The following is a 19,192-nucleotide window of genomic DNA, read 5'->3' as shown; positions in this document are numbered from 1 at the left end:
AGCCTACCTTCTCAGTGACGGCACGGGCACACTCAATGAGCTCCCTCTTGGAGAAGCTGTCAGTGGGGCTCATTTGCAGGGCCCCAGCCTTCTGAACCAGGTAGATACATCCATGGCCCAGCTCCTGGACCCGTGTCTTGATCTGGAAGCCCACCTGCAAGCACAGCCAGACAGCCAGTCCATCAGTACTACAGAGCCATCTCACCCACTCCCTGCCTCCTTCCACACAGCAGACAATGTTTCATCATGTCCTCGACTGACTGACTGACTGACTGACTGACTGACTGACTGACTGCCTCTTATCAGGCTGCTGGGTAAAAACTGATTTCCAGCACCTGAGAGGGACTGATGGTACTACACCTTTAATTTCCTGACACAGAAATGAATGGGTGGGTGGTACTTCATTACCAGCATCACTATAGGCTTTTAGGCTTGGATGGGTACAATGTCGCTATGGTAACAAGGGTTTCCAGCATCCAGTTATGTAAAGAGAATTGATAAGAGTGTGTGGTGATTAGGCTATGTTTTCACACACAATAGATAGCGGTCTCCCTCTCAGAGATGAGCATTAAACAGACTATGTGGGTGCAGCTGAGACAGAGAGAATGAGGTTTGAGAGGTGGAAATATATTCCAGAGTTTGATCTCACACTATCAAGTACAGCCTCAAGGAAGATGCATCATTTCAAAGAATGCCATCCACCCTGTGACATATCTGCATATATGTGTGATATTTCTGCATAATTTCTAAGCATATGCAAGTCTCTTGCATCTGAAATCTCTTTTGATATGTTGCCGTATAAAGACAAGGGAGATTCTCATTTGGGAAAAAGACTGTCCTCTCCTCCTCCATCCTCTCTCCTCTGTGACCCGGAAACCGATAAGTGGTTGAGGGGTCAAGGAGAGTGTCAATTGGTTTTTAGGGCAAACAGAGGAGTGTCCTGGTCTCCTCGATAGCCTCCTCCCGCCGAGGAAGTACAAGAGTATCACCTGAGTCCTTCGTGGAAGATTTTTGAGATCCGCCACACCCTTTGAATCAGCTGTTGTTTACTTATACACATATTTAAAAACAATATGCTACTTATCCTTTTATTTATAAAATGTCTAGCTACATTTATTTTTACTACTTTACACATTTAATTTGAGATTCCACCCCTGTAAACGTAATTTGCACAATGCCACTCGAGTGAAGAAGGAGAGTCTCATTTCATACAAGCACATTTGTTTCCACATTTCTTCTCCTCTCCTCGGTTACCTTTTACCTTTTTCAAAAGGAGGCGAGGAGAGGACGGAGGAAGGTGAAAGAGGATGGAGGAGTTGAGCAAACCAATTGAGAATCTCCCATAGGGCTTGCCTATAGGGGCACCACAGAAAAATTATCCCATATTTTAACAGTATCCTGCTTTGACAGTGCACCCATAGGCACCGCTTGACCTCTCACCTCATCTGGTTCTGCGGTGGCAGCTGCCAGGCGACCTTGGTGGGCTAACTGGCTGTAGTCTACAGTCACCTGAGAGGCCAGGCCACCCAGCTCCTCTGGACACGTCACTGACTTAGTCATCTGGGGACACAATCAGAACAAGGTCATAACATGACTGTGATATAGTTATTTCAGAAATGATGAAGAGGTACATCTATAAGGATACATTGCATATTTAGGGGGTAGTTGTTTGTGCTCACCATCTCCTGAGTTGTGATGGCGATGGCCTTGGAGTATTTCACCATGGTGGTCTGGTAATCCACAAAGGATCCTTCTGGTTCAGGGGGATTGCCCTCATCCAACTGCAGAGGGAAAACCACGGCTCGTTTAATATATTCAACCTAGCTACTTACTGTACATAATCTACACATATGAATATCAACCAAGCATCTACCACACATTTGAATAAAGCTTTTCTTTATTCAATGAACTCTATGCATAAATATGTTGCAGAATGCAAATATCCACATAAGGCTGCGCAATGTGTTATTTTCTATGCAGAAACATAAATCGAATTCAATAGGTTGGAAACATATAGAGAACAACATCTGATAGAAGCATTCAGGCAATCAAATATGCAGGCATAATTTATTATTATGAGCTCCATCATCAAGTCTGTGACAGATCTCAGGAGAAGGAGGGTGACAGCCAGTGGATGAGTGACAGCTGACAGCTCTGAGGCCTGGACCTGACACTTCCCATCCATCTCACTAATGAGTGTCAGTTAGAGGATGTTTTTCTGCCCGCCCACCGTGGTGGAGACATCTTAAAGCAGTAGGAAGAGATGAGTGTTCTCAGCAGAGCTCTACTCCTGAGCTGCTTGGGGCCACAGTACACACACCAGTGATGGCTCATAATAATGTCCGGAACGGAGCACATGGAATGGCATCAAACACCTGGAAACCATGTGTTTGATGTATTTGCTACCATTCCACTGATTCCGCTCCAGTCATTACCACGAGCCCATTCTTCCCAATTAAAGTGCCACCAACCTCCTGTGATATACTGTACACTCACATGTACACACATACACACTACTACACCCTGCTGTACAGGACACCAACCCCACTCACCCTGCTCATGGCCTCAGCAATAGCCTCCACCATGCCTCCCACCATGCCACCCTCGCTGGCCGCCTCATTCAGCGTCACCATGATGTCGTCCACAGCCTCCTTCATTAGCTGGATAGCCTCCGCTATGGCGTTGTGGGTGTGGGCCGCCTGGACACGCAGTAAATACACCAGACCACTGTGAAACTCAACAATCTTCTTCATAACAATACACATGGCTATGCAACTACAATAAGGAATATGATAGATTGTGGAATGAGGTGCACACAAATCTATACTAATTACGTACTGCTCCATTGCTCAAACATGGCCTCTGTGCACTGTGTTATACAGTAACATTACCTTGGGGTTTCCACCTCCCTCCTTGGCTGCATAGAGCATCTGCAGGGCAGATTCTGACAGGGTCTTGGTCTGGTCCAGGATGTTCATCTGCTGCTGCTGGTCGACAATCTTAGAGGCCAGGCCAACAGACGCAACGATGAGGGGCTCAAAGTAGCTGGCCAGCTGGGTCACCTGGGAGAGACAGTATCATGTAACAGTATGAAACACAGATCTAGGAAACATGAATTTCTCCCTATAGGTGAATGGTCCCAGACTAGTACCTTGTGCCCCAGCTGGGCAGCTTCACCCCTGGCTGCAGTATTGATGGGATCGATGAGATGTCCAATCTCCTGCACCGACGATGTCAGCTGCTCCTGCAAAGCCTAAGGGGGCAGCAAAGAATTACGATGGGGAAAATGAAAATGAAGAAAAAGCCATTATAGTGATCATTTGACAATTCAAACTTACTTCCAAAGAGATGTCATCCCTACATCCCTGTAGGCTCTGGCCCACAGCAGCTAGAGAAGCCTGCTCGATGTCCCGGATACACTTGTTGATGTTATCAATGGAGTAGTCACACTCCCTCTGCCCTGGCGCTTTGTCCCTACCAACAGTATCATGATACATATGAACAAATCGAATCACATTTTATTGGTCACATACACATATTTAGCAGATGTTATTGTGGGTGTAGCGAAATGCTTGTGTTCCTAGCTCCAACAGTGCAGTAGCATCTAACAATTCACAACAATACACAAATCAAAAGTAAAATAATGGAATTAAGAAATATATAAATATAAGGACGAGCAATGTTGGAGGGGCATTGCCTAAAATACAGTAGAATAGAATACAGTATATACGCTACCAGTCAAAAATTTGGACACACCTCCTCATTCAAGGGTTTTTCTTAATTTTTACAATTTTTTGAATAATAGTGAAGACATCAAAACTATGAAATAACACATAAGGAAACATGTAGTAACCAAAAAAGTGTTAAACAAATCTAAATATATTTTATATTTGAGATTCTTCAAAGCAGCCACCCTTTGCCTTGATGACAGCTTTGCACACACTCTTGGCATTCTCTCAACCAGCTTCATGAGGTAGTCACCTGGAATGCATTTCAATTAACAGGTGTGCCTTCTTAAAAGTTAATTTGTGGAATTTCTTTCCTTCTTAATGCGTTTGAGCCAATCAGTTGTGTTGTGACAAGGTAGGGGGGGTATACAGAAGATAGCCCTATTTGGTAAAAGACCAAGTTCATATTATGGCAAGAACAGCTCAAACAAGCAAAGCGAAACGACAGTCCATCATTACTTTAAGACATGAAGGTCAGTCAATACAGAACATTTCAAGAACTTTGAAAGTTTCTTCAAGTGCAGTCGCAAAAACCATCTAGCGCTATGATGAAACTGGCTCCCCTGAGGACCGCCACAGGAATGGAAGACCCAGAGTTACCTCTGCTGCAGAGGATAAGTTCATTAGAGTTACCAGTCTGTGATTTATTTAGAATTCAAGGCACACTTAACAAGCATGGCTACCACAGCATTCTGCAGTGATACACCATCCCATCTGGTTTGGGCTTAGTGGGAATATCATTCGTTTTTCAACAGGACAATGACCCAACACACCTCCAGGCTGTGTAAGGGCTATTTTACCAAGAATGAGAGTGATGGAGTGCTGCATCAGATGACCTGGCCTCCACAATCCCCCGACCTCAACCCAATTGAGATGGTTTGGGATGAGTCGGAGCGCAGAGTGAAGGAAAAGCAGCCAACAAGTGCTCAGCATATGTGGGAACTCCTTCAAGACTGTTGGAAAAGCATTCCAGGTGAAGCTGGTTGAGAGAATGCCAAGAGTGTGCAAAGCTGTCATCAAGGCAAATGGTGGCTATTTGAAGAATCTCAAATATAAAATATATTTTGGTTACTACATGATTCCATATGTGTTATTTCATAGTTTTGATGTCTTCACTATTCTACAATGTAGAAAATAGTAAAAATAAAGAAAAACCTTTGAATGAGTAGGTGTGTCCAAACTTTTGACTGGTACTGTACATATGAGATGAGTAAAGCAGTATGTAAACATTATTAAAGTGACTAGTGTTCCATTATTAAAGTAGCCAGTGATTCCATGTCTTTGTATATAGGGCAGCAGCCTCTAAGGTGCAGGGTTGAGTAACCGGTTGGTAGCCGGCTAGTGATGGGCAGTACTTCTACAAGCAGGTTTTCAATGCATTATCACAGGACCTCAAAGAAGGGAAATCATGTATACTAGGTACACTTTTTGCAAACATGGTCTCTAGAGGTTGACCAGATGCAAAATGTTCTGTAGCTAAGGGGCAAGTTACTCTGTGGGTGTGAGATAATGAGGGGAGACACTTCTATTCAAAACAGCAGGAGGGACTTTCTCAGTATAAGAAAGCGGTCAAAGCAGCACCAGCAGCACAGCAGATCCTCCACGGAACTCTGCCTACTCATCTTTATCAGTGCCCTAGAGCATTCCTCTTCATATTACATGGGAGGTGGAAACCCAGCCACCATAAATTACCATGACGACTCACCACTCAGTGGAACTGACAGTTACTCAGAGATAGCTGAACTCCCCCATACCCAGCCTGGCTACCCATCCCCATAGCTCTGGCCAAACTGACGTTTTTCTCCACCATGAGTCTGGATTTGCCTCCCTCCCCTACGATTTCTAGAATGCAAACACATTCTGTGTCACGACTTCCGCCGAGGCTGCCCCCCCTCCTGGGTTCGGTCAGGCTTCGGCGTTCGTCGTCACCGGAGTACTAGCTACTGCCGATCCCATTCTCATCACTCCACTTGTCATGTCTTGTCAGTCACACACACCTGGTGCTCATTCCCCTAATTAGTATGTGTATAAGTGTTCCCTCTGTTCCCCTTGTCTTTGTGAGTGATTGTTTTGTTGTGAGAGCGTGTAGCTCGGTTGAGCTGTGTTATTGCCAAGGTCGATGTTTTCCCTTGTACAGTTTCGTTTGACACTTGGGGCGTTTGATTTATGCAAACGGATTAAACTCTGGACTTCTGTATTTTACACCTTGTCACATTCTGACTGTTTTGATTTGTTATCAACTTTGATACTCTGATTGGATAGATTTCTTAAAGACGATCCAATCGCTGATTTTTTTTTTTTGTACAACGCCCTTCACTTTTGAAGTCATACAAACAACTTCTAGGATGGCAGATTCAGACTGAATGTATGTAGCGATCGATAGAGCAGTGGAATTCTATTCAGGGTGAGTTGTCAGGCAAGGCCTTAACAGGATAATACCCAGAGCACCATAGTGCAGAACCAGAGGGGTCTGTGCTGACCTGATGGAGGTGATGAGGCTCTTGATGGAGTCAGAGACGGTGCGGGAGTGCCCAGCCAGGATTGACCAGGTGGGCGGGTCTTTGGGGTTGATGATGAGCGAGCGGGCGGTCTCCAGGAGCAGGGTGGAGCTGTCCAGCATGGAGCAGGCTGAACGCATGATGGGCTCCTGGGCTGCCGAGCCCTGGAAATGGGAGAGAGGGAGAGAGGGGAGGACAGTGAAGGTGATAAAACAACACAGGTTAAAGAGCCTCTAACTAACAGCTCAATAGCAACACACTACACAGCTGTCACTGATCTCTTATTATTCATATTATTCTGCTTTACACGGAGACGCAGAGGCACACCTTCAGTCTTTATGATGGCAGCCAAAGCCTCCCTCGACAGTTAGACTAACATGCTGAAGATTAGAGCAGCTGTGCTGAGAGAGAGGGCAGTTAAACACTGCCCTCCAACAGATAACAGTCAAAGCTTTTAGGGCTGTGTGAGGACTCTTTCTGCTAGATTGTAACATAAAATACATCCAATTTCTCCTTGAGCCATTTCCCAACATTAAATAAATTAGAGGGAAATAGTACATCAAACCAATCCCGCCAGCTTTCCTGCACAAACGACTCTGTACTGGCTCTATATCGGAGGGGATATTTCAAGGGGATTGAATGCCGTAGTCACCAATGTATTCATGGAATCTGTAGGAGTAGCTTTGCCGTCTCGTTTTTATTACAGAATATACAGTGGGGAAAAAAAGTATTTAGTCAGCCACCAATTGTGCAAGTTCTCCCACTTAAAAAGATGAGAGAGGCCTGTAATTTTCATCATAGGTACACGTCAACTATGACAGACAAAATGAGAAAAAAAATCCAGAAAATCACATTGTAGGATTTTTAATGAATTTATTTGCAAATTATGGTGGAAAATAAGTATTTGGTCAATAACAAAAGTTTATCAATACTTTGTTATATACCCTTTGTTGGCAATGACACAGGTCAAACGTTTTCTGTAAGTTTTCACAAGGTTTTCACACACTGTTGCTGGTATTTTGGCCCATTCCTCCATGCAGATCTCCTCTAGAGCAGTAATGTTTTGGGGCTGTCGCTGGGCAACACGGACTTTCAACTCCCCTCCAAAGATTTTCTATGGGGTTGAGATCTGGAGACTGGCTAGGCCACTCCAGGACCTTGAAATGCTTCTTACGAAGCCACTCCTTCGTTGCCCGGGCGGTTTGTTTGGGATCATTGTCATGCTGAAAGACCCAGCCACGTTTCATCTTCAATGCCCTTGCTGATGGAAGGAGGTTTTCACTCAATATCTCACGATTCATGGCCCCATTCATTCTTTCCTTTACACGGATCAGTCGTCCTGGTCCCTTTGCAGAAAAACAGCCCCAAAGCATGATGTTTCCACCCCCATGCTTCACATAGGTATGGTGTTCTTTGGATGCAACTCAGCATTCTTTGTCCTCCAAACACGACGAGTTGAGTTTTTACCAAAAAGTTATATTTTGGTTTCATCTGACCATATGACATTCTCCCAATCCTCTTCTGGATCATCCAAATGCACTCTAGCAAACTTCAGACGGGCCTGGACATGTACTGGCTTAAGCAGGGGGACACGTCTCGCACTGCAGGATTTGAGTCCCTGGCGGCGTAGTGTGTTACTGATGGTAGGCTTTGTTACTTTGGTCCCAGCTCTCTGCAGGTCATTCACTAGGTCCCCCCGTGTGGTTCTGGGATTTTTGCTCACCGTTCTTGTGATCATTTTGACCCCACGGGGTGAGATCTTGCGTGGAGCCCCAGATCGAGGGAGATTATCAGTGGTCTTGTATGTCTTCCATTTCCTAATAATTGCTCCCACAGTTGATTTCTTCAAACCAAGCTGCTTACCTATTGCAGATTCAGTCTTCCCAGCCTTGTGCAGGTCTACAATTTTGTTTCTGGTGTCCTTTGACAGCTCTTTGGTCTTGGCCATAGTGGAGTTTGGAGTGTGACTGTTTGAGGTTGTGGACAGGTGTCTTTTATACTGATAACAAGTTCAAACAGGTGCCATTAATACAGGTAACGAGTGGAGGACAGAGGAGCCTCTTAAAAGAAGAAGTTACAGGTCTGTGAGAGCCAGAAATCATGCTTGTTTGTAGGTGACCAAATACTTATTTTCCACCATAATTTGCAAATAAATTCATAAAAAATCCTACAATGTGATTTTCTGGATTTTCTTTTCTCAATTTGTCTGTCATAGTTGACGTGTACATATGATGAAAATTACAGGCCTCTCATCTTTTTAAGTGGGAGAACTTGCACAATTGGTGGCTGACTAAATACTTTTTTCCCCCACTGTATGAGGAACCAGACAAATAAAACAACGTGACACTGTAGGCTGAAGAAATCTCTTAGGAGATAAAAAATAGTACTCTGAGCAAGATGTGCATTTACATTTTCATACAGATAGTGAAAATACACATTGTCATTGAAGAGCTTATATATCGCACAATAACCTCATTGCTGATCTGTGCAGGGATACTAGCAAACTCTGGGTTGGAGGAAAATGTGGATAGATTCTCTACAGCCTCGATGAGTGGAGTTGTCGCGACACGGCACCTGTTTCTGTTCTCCTCTGAGAAGTCCCCATCCAAGGCCTGGAAGAAAACAACAGGACATGACCTCCTTAGCCAACACCCCAACTCAGCTACACAATATAGCCATCTGTCTTCATTACAAATGATGGAAATATTTTAAGTGAAACAGAGAACATCAATAAATCTACTTTTGCTGAAGGCACAAAGGACAATAATCCCATTTATGAGTGGACCATGGCAGAGAGTACACATACCTTTATAGTTTTGACAAGGTTGGCTGTGGTGTTGGCAACCTCTTTGGCTGACTGAACAAAGTGTCTCCTGGCCACAGGGTTGGATGTCTTGGACGAGGCCAGGCGGCAGGCATTGCAAAGAGCTGAGGTATGCTTGGCTACAATCGTTGCTGCAGACAGAACCTAACAAACAAACAACCAAACGACAAACAAAGCAGTATAAACATTTCTCTAAAGAGGCATATGGTGGGAAGAAGTTTGATGTGATGTTGATGTTCAAATGTAATAATCCATTTGATTAAGTCACTATTCGTATAATAGACTCAATATGTCAATAAATGTCTCTCTACATTGGTCTTCTCACCTGAGAGGGGCTGCTGGCTGGGTCCACCAGGTTTTGACAGGCCATCTGAATAGCTTGGTTTGCCCTAGCAAACTGGATTGGATCCACCAAGCCCTCATGACCAGATTGGCTGTTTGGATCGGACACACCCACCAGGTAGGAGGCCTGCAGTGTGGGGAGAAGGAGAGAGGGGAATGCTCATGGCTTCGTTTCTGCTTTAGGGAGAGGTGCATGTAGGTGCTGTAACTAAACATGAATATAGGTCTAGAGCTGATAGAGTGTTGGTTGTGTGCCAGACCCAGACCCAGACCCAGACCCAGACCCAGACCCAGACCCAGACCCAGACCCAGACTCAGACCTGATAGCAGGGAGGAGTGGGAGGGAGGCTGGAAGCTCCAGCCAGTCAGTCAGTACTAGGCTGGGATCTCACCTGTCCAGCCGCCTCCGTCAACCCACACAGGGCCTTGGACGCCACCCCCACACAATCCCCAAACGCCGGCACGTTGCCCGTCTTACAGTGCTGGGAAATCCCCGCCATGGACTCTCCAAGAACCTGCACATGTGGAAATAGAAATAAACTGTAAGATTACCTCTTCAACTGTCTATTCCATTATATATCACTGACATTTAAAGTCTATGATGCATGTGATTGTTTTGTAAGGCTTTACCTTTGAGTTCTCCATGACGCTCTCGATGCAGTCAAAGTAGGAGAGCTCACTGACAGGCTCACTGGGGTTTTCCAGCAATCCTCTCACAGCCTGTACGCAGCGGGAGAGGGGCTCAACAATAAGGAGAGCACAAACTACTGAACCAATCTGATTGCCAACTTGGGGGAATTAAAATGTGTGCTACATGAAAAACAAGTCCAACTGTTTTTAATCGGTCTGTTTTGAAGTCATGTTAATCTTTAACTTATAGAGGGAAGTCATGTCGCCAAGCATTATTACTTAATAATTTAGGAGAATAACCCACAGATCTGTGAGTTACATGAAAGCATCATTAGTGGTATTCCAGGGGTTGAAATTAATGGTGACTGTCATTCAATGTTAAGCAGAAGGGATACATAGAGAGACCGATAATAAATATCAGAAAGCGTGAAGAGGGGAGGACATGGGCTGAAGGGGCTCAAGGCACAGAGGAAGTAAACGACTTGGTAATTATTCCCCATGGAGACAGAGCAATGCTGTGCATAAAATAATGTCAATACAGAAACCCTCAGCAACATGCATCTCATTCAGCCGTTAAATATCATCCCAATTAATGAATTGTAATGGAAAACCATTGCTTTTTCAGGATTCAAATCAACACAAAACAAGGCAGCAGTAAATATCTCATACCCCACGAATGACGCAGCCCCCCCCTTGAGCCAATATGCGTAATTTTGTAAATGATGGATCTCTATGGCAAGACGCATCATTCCCCCAAGTTTTGACAACATCGGGCCAGTGCTGTCTGAGATATCGCATGTGACTAATGTATGAACTTACAAATGTACTAACAGATGGAGGCAAATCCACAGTTCCCTCCCTGATTTCATCGTGGGGGACAAAAAGTTACTACATCAAAACCCTTTATTTTGTGTAGACTGAAATAAACATGAATATTAGCTAGCATGAACATAAAAAGGGTTGTGTAGTGTACAGTAAAACGGCTACCTCCAGTTCTCTCAAAGCGTTGTCACACTCCTTCTGGCCCGGTGCCTGCTGGGTACACAGTGTGATGAGCTGATTAATGCTCTCTGTCACCGCTCTGAAACACAAGAGCAGCAGCACACGGCTTTTTAGCGCTCACATCTCTCTATATACACACACACGCATACACTTCTACTTTACACATGCATGGCAGAGCCCATCGCCCATCTCTCCCTGTGACAATCTAACACTGTACAGGAGTGTGGAGGCTGCGCTTAGTGATCACAGACAAGCTCCAGCCATGGCTTCCATCTGCCTAATTAAAGAGAGGGAAGTCAGTCAGGCCCAAAGCCCAGCGGGGCCAGCTACCTGCCATCTCTCCACCAGGGGGGATTCTACCCTACTATCTCTGTCTATCTCTCAGCCTAGCAACATCCTGTGAGAAGCAGAGATGTTTCATAGCATGGATATAAACTATGATAGTAGTGTACTTGTTTTATGAGGCTTTGAATGGAAACTGGGTCAGAATATACAGTATATGAATATGTTTTTGTTCTAACTGACTTAATATAGTCACTCCTTACAGTCTTACTTTGTGCTTAATGTAGACCCTCCTTATACTCAACTAGGTTGTGATAAGAGACATTCTTATATGCCATTCAGCTCCATATAGAGTGGCCTCACCTTGCTGCAGCAGCTAACAGGTTCTTGGCGTTAGCTGCTCCAGGATCCACTGACAGGGACTTGGCTGCCAGAAGGAGCTTGCTGGATGCCATGGAGATGTTCTTCAGGTTGCCAATCACTTGGATTTGGTCCTCTTGGGACTGCAAAGACAAAGTCACAAGACAACTCAGCTGTTTCTTAGAATAAAATATGTGTGTGTGGTCAACATGTTATTCAAGTCACATCTTTCCAGGAAAATGAAACTGTACGTATTGTCAACAACTGTCACACTGTCTATCTGGTGGAATGGCCTATGAAACTGGCATCATGTGAATGGTGTCCCCCACCTCAGCCAGCCAGTCCCCTATTCATTTAAGCCTGATTAAGGCCTGTGTGTCATGCTACATCAACTGCTCTCCTACACAATCTATCCAAATTAATGAGCAAAATAACCAGAACATCATCAAAGATCTCATCACGTCTGACTGTGTTAGCGCTCTCGGGGACAATCATGTGCCTAAGTGAATTAGATGAAAAGGACTAATTAACAAATGAATCAAAATAGCTTAAGTGCTCAAGCGACAGAAAAATTTGAAGCTACTCAACATGACTAGCTCAGAGGCATTTCCATTTTATCCTATTAAATCTAAACTGCTCCTGTCTACCAACAGTATATTCAGGTGTCATAACATTTATCCACACCTATTTCACAGGGAGATTAATCAGATATTTATATGGGGCTGTTGGGACCTGCTACAGATAATGATACCTACTTGAGTGTGTCCAGCCATCTCAACACCGGCGTCCAGGAACTCATCAAAGTCCTCACTGAATTTCCCAGAAGCCACGGCCAGTTGGTTGCTGGTACCCCGGGAGGAATGGACCACGTCCCCTGCTGAGTGGTTGAGCTCTGCAGCAGTATGGTTCAGCTCACTCTGAGCGTCCTGGAATGACTTACTGCAGGGGGGGAGCTGGAGAGACACAGGAAAAACACAAGTATAGTAGTCCGTACATTTTCATCGGTATCATTTGTTACATCATAATCCGTATGGTATTTGTGTTATGTTTATGTTACATTTTTCCCTGGATAGTTGTGAAATGTCTGTGTAGATGATTAATGACTAGAGGTAATATATGCCAAATGTGTGTTAAGGTTGAGGACAGCATTGACTTGACCCTCTATAAGCACTCATGTTCAGATGCGTAATAAAACGTCAACACTCCAAACTGCAGCCTCGCCGGTATGGCAGCAGGACTCACAGTGTCCACCAGCAGCTTCTTGCTGGCCTCTCCGATGCTTCTTAGGGCCATGTCCACATCCTTCTGGCCAGGCAGGCAGTTCACACAGTTATTCAGAGAGTGGGACACTGCCTTGGCCACCTGCAACACAGCACAGATCAGCCAGTCAGTGGGCTGACATTACATATTCTAACCACGCTCCATAGTCCCAGAGCACAGCTCTGAGAAGGAAAAACATCTTAAATGCAAATCAGCCTGCAAGCGGAGCACGACAATCCATGTCACTAATTTATGCTACCGTCACAGACATATGCCAACCAATATGTTTATCTCCCAAAGGGCCCCGCTGCAAATAAGCAGTTTTACTGGAGCTAACGTAACTGTGAGAGGATCGCTAAGCAGGAGACTGAGAAGAGAAAATAGCAACCCTTAAAGCAGATAATTGTTATGAAAAGTAGCAGGGTTTACAAATCGGTTATCAGCCAGAATGCAGAGGAGAGGAAAGAGCCTGACAGAAAACACTGTGCTTGGAACATTAACTACTGTCTGAGTAGGACGTCAATACAGGAAATCTGTCATGCTGACTAGACCGGGCGCGTGCGTGCGCCATCGCGCCGGAGGAGATGGCTGCCGTTTTACGGCCCCCTAACCAATTGTGCTATTATGTGTGTTTTGTTGCGTTATTTGTAATTTATTCTGTACATAATGTTTCTGCCACCGTCTCTTATGACCAAAAAGAGCTTCTGGATATCAGGACAGCGATTACTCACCTCGTATTGGACGAAGATTTTTTCTTCAACGAGTCGGAAGCAAAGGATATTCTACAGACACCCGACAAGGCCCCAAACCCCGTCATTCGCATGAGAAAGAGACAGAGATATCGTGGACGTAGGTCGGGGTGCCTTGTAAGGATCCGACAGCGAGCTAGTAATCTGCCTCTTCCACCCGTCCTACTAGCCAACGTACAATAATTGGAAAACAAAATGGACGACCTAAGATCAAGGATATCCTACCAACGGGACATTAAAAAGGGTCATATCTTATGTTTCACCGAGTCGTGGCTGAATGACGACATGGACACCATACAGCTGGCGGGATATACGCTACATCGACAGGATAGAACGGCTGACTCCAGTAAGACAAGGGGTGGCGGTCTGTGTATATTTGTAAACAACAGCTGGTGCACGAAATCTAATACTAAGGAAGTCTCAAGGTTTTGCTCGCCTTAGGTAGAGTATCTCATGATAAGCTGTAGACCACACTATTTACCAAGAGAGTTTTCATCTCAAATTTCCGTAGCTGTCTATTTACCACCACAAACCGATGCTGGCACTAAGATTGCACTTAATGAGCTGTATAAGGCCATAAGCAAACAGGAAAACACTCATCCAGAAGCAGCGCTCCTAGTGGCCGGGGACTTTAATGCAGGGAAACTTACATCTGTTCTACCTCGTTTCTACCAGCGTGTTAAATGTGCAACCAGAGGAAAAAAAGCTCTAGACCACCTTTACTCCACACACAGAGACGCATACAAAGCTCTCCCACACCCTCCATTTGGCAAATCTGACCATAATTCTATCCTCCTGATTCCTGCTTACAAGCAAAAATGAAAGCAGAAAACGCGAGTGACTCGGTCAATAAAGAAGTGGTCAGATGACGCAGATGCTAAGCTACAGGACTGTTTTGCTAGCACAGATTGGAATATGTTCCAGGATTCTTCCGATGGCATTGAGGGCGTACACCACATCAGTCATTGGCTTCATCAATAAGTGCATCGATGATGTCGTCCACAGTGACCGTACGTACATACCCCAACCAGAAGCCATGGATTACAGGCAACATCCGCACTGAGGTAAAGGGTAGAGTTGCCGCTTTAAAGAAATTATAAGAAATCCCGCTATGCCCTCCGACAAATTATTTGATATTTTGTATTTTTTACTTATCTATTTTTTACTTAACACTTATTTTGTTGGTTAAGGGCTTGTAAGCATTTCACTGTAAGGTCTACACCTGTTGTATTCGGCAAATGTGGCAAATAAAATTTGATTTGATGTTGACTCTGTCCTTCCAATAGCAGACGCGATCAGGACACGCAGGTTGAAATATCAAAAACAAACTCTGAACCATCTATATTAATTTGAGGACAGCTTGAAAAGCATTAAACATTCATGACAATTTAGCTCGCTAGCTTTCTGTTGCTAGCTAATATGTCCTGGGATATAAACATTGGGTTGTTATTTTACCTGAAATACACAAGGTCCTCTACTCCGACAATTAATCCACAGATAAAAGGGTAAACCGAGTTAGTTTCTAGTAATGTCTCCTCCTTCAGGCTTCTTCTTCTTCTTTGGACTTTTTATGGCAGTTGGCAACCAACTTTAAGGTGCATTACCACCACATACTGGACTGGAGTGTGGACCTCAGTTCATCTTTCAATCATCCATGTGGGTATATGCTCCTAAAAACCAATGAGGAGATGGGAGAGGCGGGACTTACAGCGCTTCAAGCGTCACAAATGGAACCAAGTTCTATTTTAGCGCCTGGCTTGTTGACACGCGCGAGCAGTTTGGATGCAATGATTCAATAACATGTATGTATACATTTATTTTGCAACGCACGTGACGTGAGCTGTCTGGTCAGCATGTCAGGAGTTCCTCACCTGTGCCAGCCTCTGCTGACTCTCTGCGTCGCCGGGGGAGACCAGGGCCTGGTGGGCCTCATGGATGAGCATGGCAGAGCCCTCCATGACGTACTGGGCAGAATCCAACATGGCCGCCGCAGACTGGGGTTCCTTAGTGCTGGCCGCGACACCTCTGGCTGCCTGGGCCAACGTCCTCAAGGCCTGGGCAGTCTCCCTGGCAGCCACTCCTACACACGATAGCGACAGACAGACAGACAGTGTTGGAGTGAGTGGAAGTCTTGGAGTTGGAATAACAAAGCTAGTCCAGGAAATAATTATGGAAAACCTGGTGTCAACGTCCCACTGTACCTCATCATTGTTCTTTAAGATGCAGTTAAACAACCTACTGACTCTGGATAGCTACATCATGATTTATTCATTAGACAAACTCCAAGCTGAATCTTACTTCATTTCAATCTCATTATCACTTCACTAAATATGTCCTGCATTAAGACATACACACATTCAGAGGTGAAGCTTTAGTGCTCAAAATGAATAGAACGAGTTGTTGGTAATGTGTAACTGAACAGTAGGAATAGCACAGCGAGCCCAACCTAAAGCACCCCTATTGTTAAAACAAATTAGATAGATAGGAGAACGAGGCACCATGTGGGATTGGGGCTTTACTTATTACACACAAAGCTGAGATGAGGGAATGCAGCAAATTGCATCAAATTTCATTATCCAGCCGAGTGGAGCCCATTGCTGATGGAAAGTTAAATCTAGTAAAAATAAGATGAATGAGGAGAGAGTAGCACCCTGTGCCCCAACGTGAAGCAGCACAGCCTGGGAGGGAGGGAGCAGCCATTGTTAGAATACACTATTCAAATCTGTCTTTATCAATTCTCCTGAGAGACTAAATGGAGCTAGAATGGAGGCTAAAGAAAATGTCAAGCTGTGCAGCAGGACCCATTGGGTTTATTGCTTGCTCATTGGCAATAGTGATAACAACATCACTAAATCAAAAATTGAATTACACTTTGATATCTATTGGTGGAGGGAAAGTGAATGATTGTTCGGGATTCTGCTACCTACTTTATATCCTCTCTTACCCCACTTAGTAGAGTAGAGCTTTACTGAGACCCTGTAGCTGATCGTGACATTTTGCAAACTGTAATGTCAAATAATAACATCTAACTAAGTCTAGTCGAGCAAAAACATTCTACACAGCTACTCAATGAAGTCTGCCATAAGTTTAGGTGAACATTCCTCTTGTACTACTCAATCATTCTCAGCGCACTCTGTTTGCTTTCCTACCTGTGTAGTGCTCATTGCCCTGTGCAGCACAGGTCAGCAGCTGAGCCATGGAGGAGCCAACAGCCTTGGAGGTACTACCCAGGTCCTGAGCACACTTCTCTAGCTGTAGGGACGACACAAGAGCACCAAGTCACGCCTTTTCACACATCTACAGATTTGCTTTGCATGATTGGAACAAATCAATGTATTCTACAATGAACTGACCGATTCCCCAGGAAGTGGTTTGAGCTGCCCATCGTGCGTAGCCATCCTGGCATCTTGAAGCTCACTCCTCAGAGTTTGGACTGCACTGAGGGCAGAGTCTATCTCCAGAGGACCACAGGCTTCTTGGGCCTGCAGAAGCACATAGACACAAACCTTTCTCACACAGAGCCCAGAGGCTGTGTGTCCTGTATGAAAACATGACCATCAGTAGCTGTGGGTACAGGCAGTGGCGTAGCTCATTTTCGCTATGTGGCAGAGAGAACATTTTTCAGTTTTATAGCAAATATCATGCTATTTTACACATTTTGCTGTCTGGCTGAGAGAAAATGTTGCTGTTTTAGAGCTCATGGATTGGGGGCCCTGAAAACTTGTGGGCTGCATGGGTGTGTGCGGGGGTGTGTGCTACGCCTGTGGGTACAGAACTTACCTTTTGGGTGACTGTCCGTAGCTCAGCTAGGCAGGTTGCCAGGTTTTTGGCACATTGGCCAAGTTGCATCGCTGCAGCCTGGTCTGTCACCGTGGGGACGGTTGACTTTGCAGACGTCACCATCTTACTGCCAGGCTGTAGGAAGCTCTGGCTGGCCATGATGAGGGCTAGTTGGGCACTGAGTTCCTCTGGCTGAGCCTGACTACTCCTCATCCCCTGGATCAGCTGAGGGATGTGGTCTGCCACTGCCTACAAGTACACATATCATTTGATTAAAACAATGTAATGAAACCTGCAATATAAATGCTGCCAATGTAGCAATCGGTTCAATACTGTAGGTATTTCACCAAAGTGATCTAACAGTGATCCTGCTCGCTGTGGCTCAATCTCTATCCATATTACTGTACCTTGCAGCTGTGTACTAGTTGTTGATGAGAGGCAGTGTTCTTATTGGATGCAGAAGCGTTCTGGGCAGCTGCGATGGTCTGAGTAGCAGCAGCCGCAGCCTGCTTAGCAGCAATCTGTTCCAGAAACAGAGAGAGATATTGACAGAGATTGTTGTAGGTACGTGTTTTACATCAGAACCATAGATGAGGGTGGTATAATTAAGGCACCTCAGGGGTTTGTGGTAGGTGGCCAATATACCACGGCTAAGGGCTGTTCTTACGCACGACGCGTAAGAACCTGGATACAGCCCTGGATACAGTGCCTGGATACAGCCCTTAGTCGTGATATATTTGCCACATACCACAAACCCCAGAGATGCCTGATTGCTATTATAAACGGGTTACTAACGTAATTAGAATAGTAAACAAGTAATTGTCTCATATACAGTGGGGAAAAAAGTATTTAGTCAGCCACCAATTGTGCAAGTTCTCCCACTTAAAAAGATGAGAGAGGCCTGTAATTTTCATCATAGGTACACGTCAACTATGACAGACAAAATGAGGAAAAGAAATCCAGAAAATCACATTGTAGGATTTTTAATGAATTTATTTGCAAATTATGGTGGAAAATAAGTATTTGGTCAATAACAAAAGCTTTGCACACTCTTGGTATTCTCTCATGAGGACCACCACAGACAGGAAAGGATGGACATTAGACTGATGGAAATTTGTCCTTTGGTCTGGAGTCCAAATTGGAGATTTTTGGTTCCAACCACTGTGTCTTTGTGAGACGCGGTGTGGGTGAACGGATGATCTTCGCATGTGTATTTCCCAACGCAAAGCATGGAGGAGGTGTTATGGTGTGGGGGTGCTTTGCTGGTGACACTGTCTGTAATTTATTTAGAATTCAAGGCACACTTAACCAGCATGGTACCACAGCATTCTACAGCGATACACCATCTCATCTGGTTTGGGCTTAGTGGGACTATCATTTGTTTTTCAACAGGACAATGACCCAACACACCTCCAGGCTGTGTAAGGGCTATTTTTCCAAGAAGGAGAGTGATGGAGTGCTGCATCAGATGACCTGGCCTCCATAATCCCCTGACCTCAACCCAGTTGAGATGGTTTGGGATGAGTCGAACCGCAGAGTGAAGGAAAAGCAGCCAACAAGTGCTCAGCATATGTGGGAACTCCTTCAAGACTGTTGGAAAAGCATTCCAGGTGAAGCTGGTTGAGAGAATACCAAGAGTGTGCAAAGTTGTCATCAAGGAAAAGGGTGGCTATTTGAAGAATTTCAAATATAAAATATATTTGGATTTGTTTAACACTTTTGTTTACTACATGATTC

General features: G+C 44.7%; 1 protein-coding gene across 3 annotated transcripts in view; it reads right to left on the bottom strand.

Moving 5' to 3' along the window:
• Positions 1-19,192, bottom strand: part of LOC121531907 (talin-2-like) — a 118,233-nt gene that overhangs the window by 17,738 nt on the left and 81,303 nt on the right. For all 3 annotated transcript variants that reach the window (XM_041837450.2, XM_041837452.2, XM_041837453.2), the window contains exons 23-44: positions 17,863-17,976; positions 17,456-17,704; positions 17,029-17,157; positions 16,825-16,927; positions 15,547-15,755; positions 12,909-13,028; positions 12,422-12,619; positions 11,670-11,809; positions 11,010-11,103; positions 10,023-10,112; positions 9,785-9,907; positions 9,376-9,519; positions 9,033-9,194; positions 8,698-8,838; positions 6,209-6,390; positions 3,339-3,474; positions 3,152-3,253; positions 2,892-3,062; positions 2,553-2,699; positions 1,680-1,781; positions 1,441-1,560; positions 8-154 (exon numbers count right to left, since the gene is read on the bottom strand). In XM_041837450.2, coding sequence (XP_041693384.1) covers positions 8-154; positions 1,441-1,560; positions 1,680-1,781; positions 2,553-2,699; positions 2,892-3,062; positions 3,152-3,253; positions 3,339-3,474; positions 6,209-6,390; positions 8,698-8,838; positions 9,033-9,194; positions 9,376-9,519; positions 9,785-9,907; positions 10,023-10,112; positions 11,010-11,103; positions 11,670-11,809; positions 12,422-12,619; positions 12,909-13,028; positions 15,547-15,755; positions 16,825-16,927; positions 17,029-17,157; positions 17,456-17,704; positions 17,863-17,976 — 3,123 coding nt within the window. The remainder of the gene's footprint in view (positions 1-7; positions 155-1,440; positions 1,561-1,679; positions 1,782-2,552; positions 2,700-2,891; positions 3,063-3,151; positions 3,254-3,338; positions 3,475-6,208; positions 6,391-8,697; positions 8,839-9,032; positions 9,195-9,375; positions 9,520-9,784; positions 9,908-10,022; positions 10,113-11,009; positions 11,104-11,669; positions 11,810-12,421; positions 12,620-12,908; positions 13,029-15,546; positions 15,756-16,824; positions 16,928-17,028; positions 17,158-17,455; positions 17,705-17,862; positions 17,977-19,192) is intronic.

This window comes from Coregonus clupeaformis, chromosome 19 (genome assembly GCF_020615455.1).
Source record: "Coregonus clupeaformis isolate EN_2021a chromosome 19, ASM2061545v1, whole genome shotgun sequence".
Taxonomy (NCBI): domain Eukaryota; kingdom Metazoa; phylum Chordata; class Actinopteri; order Salmoniformes; family Salmonidae; genus Coregonus; species Coregonus clupeaformis.
This window is presented reverse-complemented; position numbering and strand designations above follow the sequence as displayed.